The following is a 21,577-nucleotide window of genomic DNA, read 5'->3' on the forward strand; positions in this document are numbered from 1 at the left end:
TGCCTTAGGAGTGGTCTCTCAGTCAGTGGCGGTGAAGATTCTCTGGTGTTGCAATCTTTTTGCTTCTCCCCACAACAAGTGCAGCTGGTGTTTTTATCCCTAATCACCCTTCATGGAGAGTCACCGAGCGATGCTGTAGTCCATTTTTGGCCCTCTGGTCTTATTTATGCCTACCCCTCATTATCTCTGATTCCAAACTTTTTACAGAAAGCTGGTCGGTTGAAAAGCTCAGTTATCCTCATTGCCCGCTTTTGGCCTCACCATGTGTGGTTCCCCTTCTTTTGGTCTCATCTTCGTTATTCTCCATAGATACTAGATTCCAGTCCAGACCTTCTCTCGCATCCCTCAGGGATGAAGCATCTCGTATTCCTGACCTCAAACTAACCTCATGATTTCTCTAGTTCCATTAATAGCTAGACAGCCTAGGTTCTCCTCCATGGTTCATCATATGCCTTTATCTTCCTGGAAAGCTTCTGCTAGGACGATTTACAGGAGTAAATGGAAAAGATTCTCAATTTTGGGCCCGTACAAAGGAAACTGACCCTTTTGTTACTCCTTTTTCTTTTGTACTGGGGTATTTAGCACCTTTTTCAGGAAGGTGCTAGTTTTCCACATTTTGAGACCAGGCGGCTTAGTGGTTAAGGTCTTTGCCTCCCATGCGCAAGGTATAAAGTTTGATCCTGACCTCTGACCAATGCCTGTTTGGAGTTTGCAAGTTCTCCCCCTGTCTCCATGCGGTTTCTCCCATGTCTGAAAAGCATGCTGAGTGTTTCCATCTCAGACTCGCCAATGAATGGAGCTGTGGGCAGCAGGACAGACTCTACATGGTGCCCCGTATGAGGAAGAGTTGTACAGACCAACCGCTTTGGGCATCCACTCTGGTGCCCAGTATCCTCAAGATAGGAGAAGACTGATCACAGACTGTGTATCATGGCAGGGCTAGCCACTCGACGGTGTAAAATATGGCTCTAGGTGATTCGGTCATGTTGATTAATGTCACCAAAAGTGGTCATGGGGAGTTACTGGTGATAAGTGGGTTGAGGACCCAGCCTACTCTGACCCACGCCAGGGACCCGTGCTAACTGTGGGAGAGATATATGTGCCCCTAATGGCCAGTGTGTGCCTGCCATAAAGCCCAGCATCCTTGGGTCAATAAGCTACTGGCTGGCCGGTATGTAGTTGCCCAGCCTGGTTTACCTGGGATAGCTCTGTTGAGTGAAAGCTGGACATAAAACCAATTAACCTGCCAAACATGAACTGAGAATTGCTACGCTTAATGTAGGTTCACTGACAGGGTGCAGCTTGGAAGTGGATGACATGATGATACGGAGGAGGCTGGACACCCTCTGTATCCAGGAGACGAGATGGAAGAGCAGTGCAGCAAAGCCACTTGGCTTGGGATCCAGAGTCTACTACTCAGGTGGAGGAAAGGCTAGAAATGGTATAGGAATTGTGAGAGAGAGGCATCAGGTTCATAGGTTGTTACTAGGCTATCGGCCCTAGGGCCTATACAAGCCTAGCCATAACAATTGGCTATTTCTTCCCACAAAATTTACTTCCCTGGACCCCTGTCTAACAGGGTGACTGATGTGATCCTCTGGGTGAATTTCCTATCTCCCGTCCAATCGTCAAGTTTCCTTTTGAAGAGGGACAAAAGAGGCGCTCTGCTTGACATGTATGGGGAAGTCTTTTCCAGAGTCTGGGGAGTCTCCGGGTCAGGAACCTATCCCTCCAGCATGTTTTGTTCATTGTGATGACCAGGTTTAGATCCCTGGAGCATGTGGCTCTGAGGGATTGGGATTTCTTTAAGTGTAGCATGTCCAACAGCTCTGGGTTTGACATGGCCTTGTATGTTAAGCAGAGATCTCCTCTGAGCAGATGATATGCGACAGAGTATAGCCGGAGTTTTTTAGATGGTCAGCATAGGGCATCTGCTTTAGGTCTGTGATTATTTTAGTGAGGTATTTCTGCGGCCTTTCCAGTTGTTGCAGATGTCTTGAGAGGTCCATACCAAATGGGGCATTGTATTCTGTATTGGGTCTAATGAGGGATGAGTACAGTGGGACAATGACCTCCTTTTTTCTGAATGAAAAGCCCTTAGTGATGAGGTGTGCCTCATAGAAGGATTTCCTGACTGTTGTGGCAATGTGGTTATCGAAAGTGAGACCACTGTCCACCTGTGTCCCTAAGTCTCTTATCACACTTTTGGTGTTTAGTGCACTGCCACCTATGTGGTAATTCACAGGTACATGTTTTTTCCCCAAAGGGGATAACTATACATTTCTTGGCATTGAGCTTGAGCCCCTGGCTCTGGCACTAAGCATCTGTCTCTGTAAGGCCCTTTTGTAGAATATCCACATCATTTGGGGATTCAATAATGGCTCCCAGTTTGCAGTCAACTGCAAACTTTGTTTGCCAGAGTCCCTTAGTGTTGGCCTGTATTTCAGAGAAGTACATGCCAAACAAGAGTAGTCCCAAGACTGAACCCTGAGGTACTCCACTTGTCACTTGTCTGGAGCTGGATTTGGAGTCCGCTGCTTTTGCAGTGTGGGTTCTGTCAGTAAGCCAGCTGGCAACTCATCAAGTGACGTAAGGATTAATGCCCAGCTTAATAAGTTTATCTATCTATCCAGAGTGGGAGATGGTGTCAAAGGCCTTGGTGAGGTCCAGATAGCCTGTGTGGACTGCCTTACCCTCATCCACAGCTCTGGAGACTGATTCAAAGAAGTCAATCCGGTTCAGGAGACAATATCGGCCCTTCATGAACCCAAACTGGGTGGGGTCCAGTGTTTGAAGGTTGTCAAAATCAGAAGGCAGTAAGGGATATCATCAGAATTAATGACAGACTCATGGCAGTCAGACTCCGGTGTAATTTTAAATCAGTTTTCATAATCTCAGCATATGCCCCACAGCAGGGTTGTAATAGTGAGGAAGAGAGTGCATTCAGACAGCAGTTGCAGCACCTACTAGAAAAAGCAGGACAACATGAATTGGTGTTGATAATGGGTGACATGAATGCACATATCATGACAGACGGAACAGGATATGAGGACTGCTTGGGTCCACATGGGTGGAACAACAGGAATAAAGAAGGAGAAGCCATTCTAGACTTCTGTCTGGCAAATGGCTTGATAGTAGCCAACACATGGTTCAGAAAGAGAGACAGTCACAAGATCACATACAAGAGTAGTCAACATGCAACTCAGGTAGACTTCCTCCTAGTATGGCAAAGGCACTGGGGCAGAATCTGTGATTGCAGAGTCATCCCCAGTGAAACAGTCGGCCCACAGCATAAACCACTAGTTGCCACAATCGGCTGCAAGCATTGGTCAGAGAAAGTTCTAAGGTAAACAGAGACCAGGCTGAAGACCTGGAAGTTGACTGGGGAGAAAGTACAACAGTTGAAGGAATTACTTGTGGCTCTAGTACCCCAAGAAGAGGAGGAAATAGGTGGAGTTGAAGAAGAAGAATGGCAGCGCCTAAAAACAGCATGTGTTAGGACTACAGAAAAGATATGTGGCTGAGCCGGGTATGGAAATAAGGTACATAAGGAAAGCTGGTGGTGGAAGGCAGAAGTCCAGGAAGTCATCAAAAGAAAAAAAGAGTGCAGGAAGAAGTGGGAATCAGAAAAGACTGACCAGGCTCAGAAGGACTACTGGTTGGCTAACAAAGAAGCTTAGAAGTTGCAATAACAAAGAATAGGGCATCAGAGGCAATGTACCAACTTCTGGAAAGTGACTCGGTAAGGGGCACAATGAAACTATATCCGGTTGCAAGGCAAAGACAGATAGATAAAGGAAATAGTCAGACCCGCTTCATAATGGATGCCAGCAACAATCTGCTCACCAGTTCACAGGACATCAAAGGCAGATGGAAGGAGTATTTCCAGCAGCTTCTGAGTGAAGAAAACCCCACAGAAGCTGTACTGCCCCAGAAACAGCCTACAATGAGAGAAGAGGAGGAGCCCACCCTAGAAGAAGTAAGAACAGCACTAAGGAAGATGAAGTCAGGGAAAGCAGCAGGCTCTGATGAGGTCACAGCAGATATGATAAAGAATGCTGGGTGAGATAGGGGAGAAATGGCTCCTGAGGTTACTCATAGCAGTATGGAGAGAAAGGCATATCCCAGATGACTGGAGAATAAGCATACTCGTGCCAGTGTACAAGAACAAGGGAGACATCCACAGCTGTGGGCAGTACAGAGGCATCAAACTGTTATCAAGTTTCATGAAAATTCTGGACAGCATGAGTGATAATCGGATACGCAGAGTAGTAGAATGTAAGGTGGGAGATGAGCAGTATGGATTCAGCGCAGGATACAGCACAATTGACCTGATGTTTACACTGAGACAGGTACTTGAGAAGAAGCTAGAGATGAGGAGAGAGTCCAACTGGGCATTCCTAGACTTGGAGAAAGAATATGACAAGGTCCCAAGAAAGCTGATCTGGGCAGTACTGCAGTGGTTTGAAGTCCCATAAACATTGGTCGAATTAGTGCAGGCTGTGTACAAGGACCCAATGACTCGAGTACGAAGTGTTCGGCCTCACAGAGGGGTTCCCAATGGGTGTGGGTGTACATAAGAGTTCAGCTCTGAGCTCATTGCTGTTCATACTGGTGAAGGACTACATTAGCAAACAGGTTGGAGGGGACGGATCAACAAAGCTGCTATATGCAGACGATGTGGCGGTACATGCAGACTCTGAGCTAGAACTTCAGCAAAGGATGGGAGAATGGAATGCATATCTGAAGGCACATGGGATGAAACTAAGCACAGATAAGACGGCGGTAATGGTAGCAAATTGGGGAAATCAAACGAAGCTGATAATAGAGATAGAAGGGAAGATAGTGGAACTGGTAAACAGCTTCAAGTATCTGGGAGGAGTTGTTGAGGAGAAGGGTAGTCTGAATGAAGAGGTCAAAGGTAGAATCAGAGGGGCTGCAGCCAACTGGCATAGAGTATCGGGTGTAGTCTGACAGAAGAATGCCAAAGAAGCGGAAAAGTAAGGTGTATAAGAAGTGGTGCGACCAGTACTACTGTATGGTACAGAAACCTGGGCAGTAAAGGTAGAACATTTGAAGCTGGAGGTGATGGAAATGAAGTGCCTGAGAAAGGTGGTAGGATACACACTGTGGGACAGACAAAGAAATGAAGGACATAAGAGCAGAAGCCAAAGTAGCTCCAATTTCAGAAAAGATCAAAGAAAACAGATTACGGTGGTTTGGGCACATGTGTAGAAAAGCAGAAGACAATCTGGTGAGGAAGATTTGGGACAGACATGAAGAAGGTAAGAGGAAGCGAGGGCATCCAGCAAAGAGGTGGATGGATTGTGTGAAAGAAGATCTGCAACAGTCAGGCATGAGTGTTGAAGAAGGCAGGAGAGTGGCACTGAATCGAGAGAGGTAGTGACAGTTAACACGATACCCTGACCTCATGTAGAAAAACGGGAAAAAGGGGGCTGATTATTATGATGATGATGATGATGATGATAGTTTTTCCACAATCAAAGTACAGTTAGCAGCTATATCAAATTTTCATTCAGGAGAGAAAGCTTCTTGTTTATCTTCTTCCAAACTGTGCAAAGCTTTCTTAAAGGGTACCTTTTACTCAGGCCTCCAGCGAAAGATCCGTCACCTCCTTGGGATTTCAGTGTTGTACTTCACAGGTTGACACACAAACCTTTTGAACCTTTAGCTAAAATGGATTTAAAATTTCTCTTGGAAAACAGCTTTTCTGGTAGCTATTACATGATTGAGGAGAATTTCTGAACTCCAGACTCTATCATCCAAATCCTTTTACATTGTTTTTTCACAAAGACAGAGTTACTTTACAAACCAGTCCATCTTTCCTACCAAAACTAGCCTTTGAGTCAAATATTAATCAAACAATTCACCTGCTTGTCTTTTTCCCTAATTTTTCAAATAAGGGAGAGTACATGCTGCATCTCCTAGATGTACATAGACAACTATGTTTCTCTTTACACAGGACAAAGTATTTCAGAAAAAAAGACCAGTTTGTTTCATTCTCACTGAACAGACTGGGATCACCAGTTTCTAAAGTTACCTTTGCCAAATAGATTGCTGATTTGTATTTCCTTTGTATATACTCAGCAAGGTCTCTCCCTGTCAAAGCATCATAGGGCACATTCAGACAGATCCAGGACCACTTCTTCTGCCTTCTGGTCTAGAACTTCCATTGATATTTGCTCAAGTTCCTGGTCTAGTGTTTATACCTTTATTGCTCATTGCAAACTAGATTTGACTGATTTTTGTTCAGCAGTTCTCAGGAATATCCTTACATGAGGGACACCCAAGAGTCTCATAGCTAGGGACTCTGTCCCATACACTGAGGAAGAATGAAAAGGACAACATCAGGGAGTAAAGGTATGTACTGACCATAATTATGCATCTGTGTTGTGTATTTTTATTCTTCCTCAACACTGCACCCTCCTTCCCCCTTCCTGTTTCCACAAGATTACTTCAGAAGGTATTTTTGGAACCCTTTGGTTATAGGTGTAAGCCCTGGCTTACTGTTATTTCCACCTTTTAATCTGTCTTACATATGTATAAGGCTGTGGCATTATGGGTACAGGGAGGAGCTTGAGAGTTGGATCCATAACTCTGAAATATGCAGCCGAGTCGGATCTGGTACCCATGTGTAGAGAAAGAAAGAATGAAAATGGATGACACGAATACATAGTTATGGTGAGTACATAACTTTAATTTTTTGAAGTGTCTTGTTAGGGTTTGTGTGGTAAGTGTGTAGCAGCTTTGGAGTACTGTTGGGGTCATTAGGGCTGTACTTTGTAAAGCTGCTAACAAAATGATATGCACTTTAACTGTGAATGTATGTGAATGCATTAATGACTTTAAATGTATATTTGTGCAAATTTATTTATGCATGAACATAAGCTTTATTTTATTGCTCAAGAATTTAAATTTTTATTTTCCATTTGTTCATACAGTTTCCTCCAACATATGCGGGCATTTCAGAAGTGAACCAACCTGCAGAGCTCATGCCTCAGTTTTCCACCATTGAATACATTGTACAGGTGCAGTATTTTCAGGATTTATATGATTTTTTTTTTAACTTTAGACTTGCTAATATTGTGTATATAAAAGTCACTTTTCCTCACAGATAACAGCTTGGTTCATGGAGCTGTTGCTGTTGTATGCAAAACAGGATGTTCATTGGAAGGAAATGTGGATCAGAAGGCAGAACACACCAGATGTGTTAAAGAGTCCTGGATGGCAGCAGGAAAATGCATTATTCTCTTTCCTTTATCAAACTTCTTTGAATTTCTCCAACTTTCCATTTGCAGATGTTGCTGGCATAAATTATGCCAATAACTCACTGAGCAAGGCTATTTAAATCCCATTTGCTGTTGTCAGTTCGATGCAAGACCTCTGAGGCAAGAATTTTAATTTTTTCATTTTTGACTGTATTAATTCAGTGTGTTGGTGTCTGTGTCCACTTACCTCCATTACCCACCATGCAGATACTCCTCATTCTTCTGAAATAATTCCTCTGCTAGGATTACTAAGGGTTAATGATGCCATGCACATGGTAGCATTGTAGATAAGAGGACAAAAGTGGTTTAAAGAATAATGGGTCCAGCAACACATTTTCATATGCTTATATTTACTTATGCTTTTGGAGATGGATTGTGCAGTGGCTCAATATTACATTTGGGGATTCATTATAGTAAAATGAAGTTATCATGGTTCTGCTGGGAACATTGACCAAGTAAAGCTTATGCTGGCAAATGTTGACCTTGATCACCAACACAAAGAAAAGCACCCACCATGTGGGAAACTGTGCCCCCACACCCCTGCATCTTTAAAATTACTAGTTCTGACATCACTCAACTTTGGAGGTGAGGAGAAAACTTCCTCAGCTCCAAAGTTTCATGGTCTCACAAACTGAAGCCACACCATGTGACTAAAGAGGGGTTCAGCTAAGGAAATTTGCCAAATTCTGTTGTGAACATACAATATTAACTTAACTCTTGTAACCTGTATTTTGGTCTCTCTATATATGCTTACAAGAACCTAGTATGTATATTTTTAACAAAGGAGGTCATGGAGAAACATGATAGAAACCTTTAACCACTGTAACAAAATTAACATACTGCCATACAGTGTTATGTGGTAAAACACAGAAAATTGTCTTAGTTAAACATGTAGTTAGTGCTCAGAGGTCAAGCTTATTGAAGTCCACCCTTGATTTTACCTTCATCACAATTGTTGTGCCTTCATGATCAAACATAATAGAGTTAATCATCTTCCCTAGTAAGAAGAGATGTTCTTCGTGTTCAACTGTTGCAGTCATCACATGTGGGTTATCCCTGCTGTTGGCTGGCCCGAATACCAGAGTCACTGTTTTCCTGCGTCAGCTGCTGTCTCTTGTAGACAGACGTCTGGTCGTCAGTGCTATAAAGCAAGGCAGCTGACACCATTACATCAGTCTTTCTTGCCGTGGAAACTATAGCAGAGCCAATGTGCCGGTTGGTCACTATCAGAGCTCGGATTACAGCTGAAAATGTCTAAAGATAAGTACCCCGATGGGGATCCTTTTTTCTTGCACTAACAGATGTCTGAAAAAGTTAACAATTTTCTTGCCTGTGGAAAGCAGATTCCACACTGAGATTTCCATTCATACTGCATCACTTGTTTAGGCCCAGACCATGACATCCCCCGTTGTCTGTTCTGTGCCCTCTTTAATGCGAGAACCATTTGTCATAGAGGTCTTATTGTAGACAAGTATTTTTGTCCTCCATCTTCACAAATGGCATCCATCAGCCAACAGTCTGTAGACATTCTGAAAACACGTAGGGATAAAATGGAGACAGACCACACAAGTCTAAGCCTTCTGACAACTCTACCGCTCAGCAGGTCGTCAGTTTTCCGGAATTCAGTGAGGCGCTTTTGCAGCCCCTGATGCTCAGTGCGATATCTACGCAGGCCTCTATCAAGACCTGATTCTGGTATGCTGCAGAAATCTTCTTCGTCTTCTGAGCCTTTGGTTGTCTCTGCTTCGGTTCAGTAAGGAGGCCGCAATGCAGGCACCAGCTTCTGAGGAAGCCTTTTGCACTACCGATTCTAGACAAAAACAGACATCTTCTCATTTGACTACCGTTTCTCTCAGATCGGTGGAAGCCAGGCCACTCCTAGAAAATCTACCTGTAGCCACCATCTTATTCCTGCTCAACCACCCCAAGCCCAAATGCTTAAAATGGCGGAGGATCTTAACTCCCTTATCAGGGGCAGTCGGACTTTGGAACTATTAAAGCAAAAGATTTCTACCTGTCCTGATTGTGTCAAGTGGCAAAACACTTTACACTGTGCATGTTATGCACTAGAAGCCTCAAGCAGGGCAGCAGTATGTGGATCTGTCATTAGGAGACATGCATGGTTGAAGGAACAACCTCTCCCTGATCATGTCAAGTCTAAATTAATTGATGCACCCTTGGATAAAGACCACTTATTTGGTGAAAAAGCAGGCGAGGTGCTTAAAAAGATGGAAGACAAAGCAAAATCAATGCAAACTGTAAAAGATTTCTTTCAGGTTCAACCTCCTAGATTCAGCAGGAATTTTCCCTGTATGCACTAGTCTTTTCTTGCACCTAGCAGACAGGAGCAAGGTAAGCCCCGCAGGGGCAGACCACACAGGCCCCTATCCCAGGGACAGCAGAGAACCAAACCGTGGACCACTTCTGTCCCAAAGGCATGGAGTTCTGAGCCATGCCTCTATGCAGAAACTCTCATTGACTCCCACTCCCCCCTCTGCCCTCCTTTCACCCACCAAAAGCTAGGAGGAAGGCTGTCCCTCTGCAAAGCAAATTGGCTTTCTGTAACAAAGGACCAATGGGTCTTGAAGATAATTTTTCAGGGATACAAATTCACTTTCAACAAACTCCCAATTCCCAGAGGGTACCCAAACTTGCCTCCAAGTCAGTGGGCAGCGCATTAAAACAAATCCAAGCTCTCATATCCCAGGGTGCAGTAAAACCTGTTCCCACAGATCAAACAGGCAAAGGTGTTTATTCCAGGCTATTGCTTGTTCCCCGAAAGGAGGGCACTTGGCACCCCATCCTGGATTTATCCATTCTGAACACCTCCCTAGTGGTCCCCGTATTCAGAATGCTAACTTTGTAGCAGCTGCTGCCTATGCTGACAAAAAATGCCTGGTTAGTGAACCTAGACCTAAAAGATGCCTACCTTCACATCCCCATAAGGGAATCCTGCAGGAAATTCCTGCGCTTCAGAGCAGGCTCACAACACTTTCAGTTCTCTGCGCTTCCCTTTGGCTTATTTGCTGCTCTCAGGGTATTTACCAAATGTTTAGCCCTGGTCATAGTATTTTGCAGACAGAGAAATATATAGATTTACCCTTATCTGGACGACTGCCTCATTCAGGCAGAGTGCAAAGAAAAGTTGCTCCAGGACCTCCGCTATGTCAAAACCCTTCTAACTTCCTTAGGGTTCACCATCAATGAGAAGAAATCAAAGCAAACACCCTTCAGGAGGATAATTTTCTTGGGAGCACTGCTGGACATAGCATCCCAAATGGCCTTCCTATCCCCAGAAAAGCAGAGCTTCCTGCCTCTCTACTTTACCCGTCCGGCATCCAAAAGTCACCTCACAACGAGGAAGTTCCTGCAAGCCTTGGGGTGCATGGCATCTTGCATCCTTCTAATTCCTCTGGCCAGGTTTCACATGAGAAAACTTCATTGGTATCTAAAGAACCTTTGGTGTCAACACTGACAGCCCCTAGAGACCTCTCTCCCTCTGATCCCCTGTAATAAGGGCCAAGTTTCTCTAGTGGGCAGGGGCCTGTGCCAAGAACAAGCATCTCCCCTTCATCCTCCACCCTACCAGGCAGACCGTCACCACCGACGCCTCAGACATTGCTTGCGGCACTCACCTAACAGGCAGGTGCACCAAAGGTCTTTGGGATGCCCAGCACCTTCCCTTATTAACCAGAAAGAAATGATGGCAGTACAGAAGGCTCTGACATCTTTACAACCCCATCTCAGGCCAGGGGTTCTCCTTATCAAAACAGACAACACCATAGTAATGTGGTACATCAGTAAACAGGGAGGGACCCAATCTTACCCTCTGTGCAGGCTAGCCATGAACCTCTGGCTGACTGTCTCCTCCATGGGATTACACCTAATAGCCCAATACCTACCAGGGATCAACAACACCCTAGCAGACCACTTAAGCAGAAACTTACTGGACCCCCATGAATGGCAGCTCCACAGAAAGATCTTTTTGCAAGTCACTCAGGAGTGGGAAAATCTGGAGGTGGATCTCTCTGCTTCGCACCTCAACCACCAGCTAAAGAAATTCTGTACCAAAGAGTATCACCACCTAGCATAGAAGGCGGATGCCTTGACCTTCCCCTGGAACTCCCTCATCGTGTATGCATTCCCTCCTCTCCCTCTTATTCCCAAGGTACTGATCAAGATAAGGGAGGAGGGACCAAATGCCCAGACAGCATTGGTACCACTTGCTGCACAGTCTGACATCACAGCCTCCCAATCAGCTTCTCCTGATCCCAAACCTCTTGACTCAAATGGGGGGGGGTGATGCTGCACCCAGATTTGCAGACTGTCAAACTATCAGCATGGCTAATACTCTAAAGGCAAGTAAGGGGCACCTGTTAAGCAAACAGGTCCTAGACATTATCACAGAGGCCAGAAGGCTCAGTACCAGAACATCTTATGCAGGGAAATGGAAAAGATTCTGCTCCTGGAGCCAGTCCAGAGGGGCCAGTTCCACACAACCTTCTGTCCATCTTATCATGGACTATCTAGCAGAGTTACTCAATAGTGGCCTCTCCTTCTCTTCTGTTAAAATCCACGCCTCAGCCATTTCAGCTCATTTTGATACAGACCAGCCCCTGTTCTCACATCCTTTGATTAAACATATGTTCTTCATGTTTCACTGTTGCAGTCATCGCATTTGGGTTATCTGCCTGCAGGTAGCCCTCAGCCGGCCTGAATACCAGAGTCTTCGGATTTCTGCTTCGGATGCTGTCGCTTCTTCCATGACGTCAGGTCATCAGGGGTATAAAACATGCAGCTGACACCATTACATCAGTCTTTCTTGCTGTGCGGTGCCCGAAGCAGAAGCAGTCCGCATGTGTCGGTTGGCAGACTCCTGAAATTTTTGTTTTCGAGTTTCAGACCTGAAGTCTTCAAAAAGATAAGTACTCCGTTGGGGATCCTTTTTTCTTGCTCTAACCGATGTGAGAAAAAATTAACAATTGTCTTGCCTGTGAAAGCAAATACCTCACAGAGATTTTCCTTCTTACTGCATCACCTGTTACTACAGATTCCCAGGCCTCTACTTAAACCCATTTGGAGTCTAGTATGCCACGAGATGCTTCTTCAACTATGGAACCTGCAGATGTCTCTACCTTGGATGGGTCCGGAGCAGCTGTGCAGGCACCGGCTTCTGAGGGTGTATTCAGGCCTACCGATTTTCATATTAAACTGACGGCTTTGTTTCAAGCTAAGAATAATTAATTCCTCAGGCCTAAAGCTCGCACTATGCCTAGAAAACCAATGACCAAAATGCATTCTCAGGCCCATATGCCTCAAAAACAAATGATTAGAATGGCTGAAGACCTTATCACCTTAATTAGGGACAGCCAGCCTTCCCCCTCTAAGAGACCTAGAACTGATTTTCTTTCTGATTCTTTTGACCAGGAATCTGATATCTCTGTTCCTTCTGACTACCAGGATTTACCCTTATCTACTTATGAGGATTCTGATGCAGAGGACTCCATTCCCTCTGCTTCCCCTCCAGAAGATTTTTCTTTTGGTGAAACCTTGCATACCCTTGGGGAGCATTTCCGCTGGGAAAGCCAGGACTAGTCTCAGTCCAAAAAGAGACTTAAGGAATTTTTAAACCTGCCTCAGCACAGGCCTCTAGCTATCCCACGTGTTCTGGAGATTGTAGATGATGTTTTCCTGGAATCCAGCCTTACCCCGGACACTTTGCCTCCAGCTCCCAGGAAACCTGACAGGCACTACAGAGTTCCTGACTCTCTCAAATTCCTTTTCAAGAATCCTACAGCGGATCCAGAGACCATTTCCCAAGGACCTAAAGGCATTAAGGCTACTACTGCCAAAAATCCTACCCCTTCTAATAGGGACTCTAGCGCATTAGACAGGTGGGGTAAGAAGGTATACACTTCTGCTATTTTGGCCATTAGGGCTTTAAAATGCCAGTTTCATATGTTAAAGTATCAGCAGCATATTATGGGATTGATTAAACAGAAAATTATGTTGATTCCTGACTGTACTGAACACAAAGCTTTACAAGAGTTAATGCATTCTGCTGACCAAGTTGGTAAACATAGTTTGAAATGTGGTTTTGATGCTTTAGAAGCATCTTGCAAGGCTGCTGTCACTGGGTATGTACTTAGAAGGCATGATTGGCTTAAGGAACAAAACTTGCCAGATCATGTTAAAGCTAAATTACTGGATGTACCCTTAAACCAAGAGCACCTTTTTGGCAACAAAGCAGAAGAAGTCCTCAAAAGGATGGAGGAAATAGCTAAATCTATGCAAACTGTTAAAGATTTCTTACAAGTACCGCCACCTAGATTCAGTAGGCATTGGCTTTCAAAAAACTGGTCCTTTTCAGTCCCTTCCAGGCCTTCTCAGTCCAAACCCAGGAGCAGCAGACCTCCAAGACTTCAGTCTCAGGCTATGCACAGATTTAAGCAGTGGGGGGCTCTCACTGCCAAATCGGGGAGTAGTAAGCCACCCCCCTATGGAAAAATGGCACAATGACTTATCCTTAACTCTTCCAAGCCTTGCTCATCTACTTGCTCCCTTAGGGGGAAAGCTCGCCTTGCATGCAAAAAACTCGGACATCATTAATTACCAAAGACAGATGGGTTTTAAACATAGTTTCCCTAGGATTCAGATTCCATTTCCACTCATTCCCAACCCTAAGTGGATGGCCAGACCTCCCCCCAAACCAGTGGGTGGAGGCCCACAGACAAGTATTCTGTCTCCTCAGTATCAGGGCTATTCAACCTGTCCCAGCAGATCAAAGGGGACAAGGATTTTTTCCAAGACTGTTCCTGGTTTCCAGAAAAGAAAACTCCTGGCGTCCTATCCTGGACCTGTCTATTCTCAACACCTTTCTGGAGGTTCCAAAATTCAAAATGCTAACTCTTCAACAGCTTCTTCCTATGCCAGCCAAGGACGCCTGGCTGGCAACCTTAGACCTAAAATAAGCTTACCTGCACATCCCAGTAAGGGAATCATGAGAAAATACCTATGCTTCAGGGCAGGCTCCACGCACTATCAGTTCTCTGCACTTCCCTTTGGCTTGTCTACTGCACCCAGGGTATTCACAAAGTGCCTAGCTCCAGCCGTTGCATTTTGCAGGCAGAGAAATATTAAGATTTACCCATACTTGGACGACTGCCTGATCCAGGCAGAGAGTCAGGACTTATTTTTACAACACTTGGCATTTGTAAAGAGGCTTCCAACTTCACTGGGGTACACCATCAACGAGAAGAAATCACACCTACTACCCTGCCAACAGATTGTATTCCTGGGAGCAAGCTTGAACACAACTTCCCAGATGGCATTCCTCACTCCAGAGAAACCAATTTATTTGACAACTTACTTCAAGCTTCTGGCCACAAAAACCCAGTTATCTGCAGGAAAATCCTGCAAGCCCTGGGGTTCATGGCCTCTTGCATTATGTTAATTCCATATGCAAGACTCCATATGAGGAAACTTCAATGGTATCTAAAAAGTCTATGGTGTCAGCATTCTCAGGACCTGGAAACAATGATTGCTATCATTCCTTGTCTAAGGGCAGAGTTCCTTTGGTGGACAGAGGCCTGCTACCACAACAAGGGACTCCCCTTCACTCTACCCCCTGCCACCCAAACCTTAACAACAGACACATCAGACTATGCATGAGGGGGCTCACATGGCAGGGCAGTGCATTCAGGGCAAATGGAACCCAAATCAGATGCACCTGCATATCAATCAAAAAGAAATGTTAGCTGTACAGAATGCTCTGACAGCCTTCAAAGACCTTATTCTTCCAGCACAACTATTGGTAAAGACAGACAACACCACAGTTATGTGGTACATAAACAAGCAGGGGGAACCCATTCCTACCCACTCTGCAGACTAGCCATGGCTCTGTGAAACACAGCCTTGAGCTACCAAGTGAACCTAGAAACTCAATTCCTGCCAGGCAAACTAAATTCACTGACAGACGACTTAAGCAGAAATCTCATGGACCCACACGAATGGAAACTGGAACCCAAAATATTCAAGCTCTTGAACAAATGAGGGACGCCAGAGGTAGACCTTTTTGCCTCCCCTCACAACTACTCATTAAACAAATTCTGCACCAGAACTCCCCACAGTCTAGCTTGGAAAGTGGATGCCCTGTCCTTTACCTGGGAAAGACTCTCAGTTTATGCCTTTCCCCCTCTGCCACTCCTCGAAGGTTCTATTAAAGATCAAACAGGACAAGCCAAGGGCAATATTGATTGCACCAGACTGGCCACGCCAGCACTGGTACCCCCTTCTGCGCAATCTGACAGCGCTTCAACCATGGCACTTGCCTCAGGCCCCTTCCCTGCTGTCCCAGCAGGTGGTCCAGATTCTGCACCCTCAGCTTCAAACCCTGAACCCTGCAGCCTGGCTAAATTCCCTGAGCTCACCTCCAGCAACCCTCAGCAAACAGGTGCTGGATGTTATTCTTGAGGCAAGGAGGCCTAGTACTAGAAAATCCTATTCAGAAAAGTGGAAAAGATGCTGCTCCTGGAGCCAGGCTCAGGGGATGGGCACAACGGTGCCCAGCTTACCTCATATTCTAGACGGTTTAACAGAAATGCTCCAACAGGGCCTATCCTTCTCTTCAGTTAAGATTCATGCCTCGGCCATATCAGCACATTATAATACTGAGCCTCCCCTCTTCTCTCATCCCCTGCTAAAAGAATTCCTTAGAGGAGCCAAGAATTTAAGACCCCCCCAGGAGAGCTCCCACTCCAGCCTGGGACCTTATCTTTGTATTGGAAAAACTCACTTGTACCCCCTTTGAACCAACTGCTACAGCAGAATTAAAATTCCTTTCTTGGAAAATAGCTTTACTCCTAGCCATCACTTCAGCAAGAAGAGTGTCTGAACTGCAGGCCCTCATGGCAGTGGAACCCTTCATTATCTTCCATGCTGACAGGGTTTCCCTCAGGACTAATCCATCCTTTATGCCCAAGGTGGTATCTAGTGTGGCCCTAAACCAGTCCATTCATTTGCCTACCTTTTTTCCCTAATCCTCAGAGTAAAGGGGAAAGAATACTGCATTCTCTGGATGTACACAGACAGCTTAGATTCTATTTGGACAGGACTAAGCCTCTCAGAAAATCTGAACAGCTGCTAGTTAGCTTTGTTGCAGGGGCAGAGGGGAAGCCCATTTCAAAGCGAACAATTTCCAAATGGATAGCACATTGCATCCATTTCTGCTACAGACACCATGGAAAACCTGCCACACAGGGGATAAGAACACATTTCACCAGGGCTGCGTCTACCTTTACTGCATTTCTCAGAGGAGTCCCTACCAGGAACATCCTGGAAGCTGCAACCTGGAGCTCTTTACATACCTTCACCAAGCATTACCACCTTATCTTTTCTAAATCCAGAGCTGGATTTGCCACAGCAGTCTTACAGGGCCTGATTGCTAGCCCTAATGTTCTTTAACTACCTCCACCCCTCCTTAGCTTTGGGAATCAACCCAAATATGATGACTGCAACAGTGAAACACAAAGAACATAGTACAGTTGTGTACACTTACCGTAAATGTAGATGTTCGAGTTTATTCACTGTTGCAGTCCTGGTTAACCTCCCTCCAGCCCCCTGACTTTTCTTGACTTTTACCTTTCCTTCTTGTTGGGCATATATTATATCATGTGTATTTGCTTTTTGCTGGGGGTGTTCCATACCATATAATTGCTTCCTATTGTGGGGACACCTGACATCTGAGGCGAGAAAAACTGATGTAATGGCATCGGCTGCATGTTTTATACCCCTGATGACCTGACGTCATGGAAGAGGCGACAGCATCCAGTGCAGAAATCTGAAGACTCTGGTATTCAGGCCGGCTGAGGGCTACCTGCAGGCAGATAACCCAAATGTGATGACTGCAACAGTGAATACACTCGAACATCTGCATTTATGGTAAGTACACAACTGTACTTTCCACAGAGGGGCTTCTAATATCAGACCTCCCAGAAGGCCACCCACACCAACCTGGGACCTGAATTATGTTTTGGAAAAACTAACCTTACCACCCTTCGAACCTGCTACTTCAGCAGAACTGAAATACCTCTCCTGGAAGACTGCTTTCTTACCAGCTATCATCTCAGCCAGAAGGATTTCAGAATATTAGGCACTGATGGCCATTGAACCCTTCATCATTTTCCATGCAGACAGGGTCTCCCTTAGGACTAACCCCTCCTTTATGCCTAAGGTGGTATCTGATCTGACTCTCAACCAGGCCATTCATCTGCCCACCTTTTTCCCTAACCCTCAAAACAAGGGGGAAAGAATTCTGCACTCACTAGACGTGCACAGACAGCTCAGATACTACCTGGACCATACTAAACCCTTCAGGAAAACGGGCCAACTTTTTGTCAGCTTTGCCCCAGGGGCAGAGGGGAAGGCAATTTCCAAGTAAACATTTCCAAATGGATATCACACTCTATCCATTTCTGCTATAGATTACATGGGAAATCACCCCCTAAGTCGATTCATACCCATTCCACTAGGGCAGCCTACACTTCCACAGTATTCCTCAGAGGAGTTCCCACCAGGGACATCTTAGAAGCTGCCACCTGGACCTCAGTCCATACCTTTACAAAGCATTACCACCTTCCTCTTTTCTCTAAGGCTAGGGCAGGGTTTGCCACTGCAGTTCTGCAGGGCTTGCTTACCCATGCCTAGGTCTCTAACTAATCCTTCCACCCCTCTCCTCAGCTTTGGGAATCCTCCCATAGCTGATGATTGCAACAGTGAAACACGAAAAACATAGTACAGTTGTGTACACTTACCATAAATGTAGATGTGTGAGGGTATTCACTGTTGCAGTCCTGGTTCCCCTCCCTCCTTCCCCTTATATCGTCTTTCCTTAGGGAGACATAGGCTTCTTAGGGTGGGTTTTAACCACCAGGACCTCTTTGCCATATTTCCTTGGGCTTCTGACTGGGTAGGGCAAGAAAACCTGATGTAATGGCATCAGCTGCCTTGCTTTGTAGCACTGACGACCTGACGTCAGTCTACAAGTGACAGCAGCTGACGCAGAAAAACATTGACTCTGGTATTCAGGCCGGCCGAGGGCTACCACAGCAGGGATAACCCACAGGTGATGACTGCAACAGTGAATACACTCTAACATCTACATTTATGGTAAGTGTACACAACTGTACTTTCTACTTAGAAATGTGGTTTTCTTGTTGCTGCTGTAGTTTACTTTGGTAATAATAGCTTCAGCACACAGTGATGTTTTCTTCCTGTAATGACAGCTTTCTTAAATATTTTTTGTTTCTTGTAATAAAATCATCTTTCACACAGATATTGCTTCTGTGCTTCATGTAAATGAAATATTACACTGTGAGTTTACATTTTAAGGTAGTCTCACCAATACACTCTGCCTACTGCTGAGGTGTTTGTAATTGCCGGAGGGCACTTCAGAGTTTGAGTCTAAAACAGCACTCTTTTGACTATGACATTGCAGAGTCTGTCAGGCCTGGTGCTACAAATTATCTGCCTCCAGTGTAGACCCCAGTGGGCTGCTGGGTGGAAAGCAGAGCTGACCATAGTAGTAAATTTAGGACAGGGCATTTGCATTCTCATTTTGTATCTCATTTCAGTGTTCCAGTGGAAACGGGAAAGACAATAGACTGAGGAGCCAGTGGAAAACCCTGGCATTTTTTTCTTTGAGCCCATTACAAGCTGAAACGTCTGTCCATCAGATAATACCTAGGGGAACCTTGGTCCAACATTATTGCAGAGCACTCCCTTTAAATGATGAATAATTCCTCTATGCAAAGCTTAACTGTAACCTGAACTACTTCACACTATAGTATGTAGGTCTGTATAGTGAGTTGTACTGAGTAGGAGTGATCAGTACCTTGTTACAGAAAGCCACTCTCAGATCCTGAAAAGCAATATCTGCCTCCTCAGTATAGCAAAACCAACAATAAGACTTGTTTTTACTTGCTAAACTCTGAAAATCCATGGCCTTTCTTTTCTGCCTGCAGCTGGCCATCAGCTGTCACCAGCTCCTTGTCCACGGTTTGATAGGGCAGGAAGTAATGGTACCTCTTCCTTTCCCCTGAGTGTATGAGGTAGTATGGTGACTTAATGGTGGAAGAATATGAAGGAATATGGATCCTGGAAATTAAAAAAGCACAGAGCCTAATAGTGCATAAAAATGAACTATTAAAAGGAATTCAAATATAAACAGAATGCCTCTATGTCTGATGTTCTTAGTGTTTCACTGTTGCAGTCATCACACTTGGGTTATCTGCCTGGGTCTATGTCATGTAATTGAACTTCCAAAATTTCAAACACTATATGTTCGAACTTGGAAGTTCAAAATGTGACAACATCGAAACCTCAGAACAGCTAATTTTTTCCCAGGGAAAAAATTTGCTGTTCGAAAAAACACACACACAACACAGGCACACCAAAAACCTAATAAACCTACACTACACCTTGCATACACAACTATCTATGCACTAACCTTAACCCAAACCCTAACCCTAAGGTCCGTCACTATCGCACACTTACCTTACCCACACCCTAACCCTAAAGTTTGTCACTATCGCACACTTACCTTAACCATACCCTAACCCTAAGGTCCATCACTTTCGCACACTTACCTTAGCCACACCCGAACCCCAACGTCTGTCACACTCGCACACTTACCTTAACCCGATCTGTAACTTTCGCACCACAGTACATAAAATGTCGAAGCCGTGGAAACAGCCATCCAAATTCTTTCCCTGGGAAAGAATTCGACTTTCCTCGGCTTTGACATTTCTATTTTTCGAACTTCCCCATTTGAACTTCCAGTATTCGACATTCTAAATGGTCGATTAAGTAACAAGTGCCCATCTGCATGGCATGCAGATAGCCCTCAGGTGGCCCGAATACCAGAGACTTGGTATTTCTGCATCGGTTGCTGTCGCTTCAGGACTGACGTCAGGGCGCCAGGGGTATAAAAACAGGCAGCCGGCGCCATTACATCAGTCTTTCTTGCTGAGGAGCCTGAAGCAGAAGCAGTTCGCACGAGTGCCGGTCGGCCGCTACCTGAGTTTTTGTTTACAAATTGAATCATCCTGAAGTCTTCTAAAGCCAAGTACCCCGTTGGGGATCCTTTTGTCTTGCTCTAACCAATGTCAGAAAAAGTTAACAATTGTCTTGCCTGTGGAAAGCAAATACCACACCGAGATTTTCATTCATACTGCTTCACCTGTTTAGGCCCAGACCATGACGTACCTCGCTGTCAGTTTTATGCCTTGTTCAACTCCCGAACCATTCTTCGTTGGGCCCTTATTGTTGCTAAATACTTTTGTTCTCAATCTCCATATTTCGAAATGGCTTCGGTAAGCCATCCGACTACCGATATTCCGAAAAACATAAGGATAAAGACAGAGACAGACCATACAGGTCCAAAGCTGCTGACGGCACTTCCGTTAAGCTAGTCACCAGTTCGCTGGTACTCAGTGAGGCGCTTTTGCAGCCCCTGATGCCCACTTCAGTGAATTTGCAGGCCTCTACGAGACCCGTTCGGAGTCCGGTATGTCGCAAGACTATTCTTTTGCCATGGAACCTGCGGATGTCTCTACCTTGGATGGGTCTGGAGCTGCTGAGCAGGCACCGTCTTTTGAGGAAGTTCTTCCCACTACCAATGTTCGATACAAACCGACGACTTCAGTTCTGTCTAAAACTACCGAGTTTCTAAGGCCAAGAGTATGTGCTATGCCTAGAAAACTGACGACCAAAACGCATGCACCTTCTCTCTTGCCACAACATAAAATGCTTAGAATGGTAGAAGACCTTATTATGCTGATTAGGGGAAGTCGGCTTTTCCCTGCTAAGGGAAAAAGAGATCAGTCCCCAGCAGCTTCAACAGACCAAGAGTACGACGACATGCCTTTATCTGCTTATGAGGATTCAGATGCAGAGGAATCCATTCCCTCTGCCTCTCCCCCAAAGGATTTTTCTTTTTTTGAAACCTTACATGCTTTAAGAGAGCATTTCCATTGGGAATGACAAGACTTTCCTCAGTCCAAAAAGAGACTCAGAGAATTCCTAGACTTGCAGCAACTTAGGCCTTTAGCAACACCCCCAGTCCTGGGAAGTTGTGGATGATGTCTTTATGGAATAAAGTCTTACTCCTGATACTTTACCCCCTGCTCCTAGGAAACCAGACAGGTACTACAGAGTACCTGACTCTCATAAATTCCTTTTCAAAAATCCTACTGCTGACCCAGAGATCATTTCCCAGGGGCGTAAAGGTA

At 45.1% G+C, this 21,577-nt stretch overlaps 1 protein-coding gene across 2 annotated transcripts in view; it reads left to right on the forward strand.

Moving 5' to 3' along the window:
* Window positions 1-21,577, forward strand: part of SEC23B (SEC23 homolog B, COPII coat complex component) — an 836,569-nt gene that overhangs the window by 106,032 nt on the left and 708,960 nt on the right. For both annotated transcript variants that reach the window (XM_044056987.1, XM_044056989.1), the window contains one exon: window positions 6,963-7,049. In XM_044056987.1, coding sequence (XP_043912922.1) covers window positions 6,963-7,049 — 87 coding nt within the window. The remainder of the gene's footprint in view (window positions 1-6,962; window positions 7,050-21,577) is intronic.

This window comes from Protopterus annectens, chromosome 1.part2 (genome assembly GCF_019279795.1).
Source record: "Protopterus annectens isolate FY-2018-M chromosome 1.part2, PAN1.0, whole genome shotgun sequence".
Taxonomy (NCBI): domain Eukaryota; kingdom Metazoa; phylum Chordata; order Ceratodontiformes; family Protopteridae; genus Protopterus; species Protopterus annectens.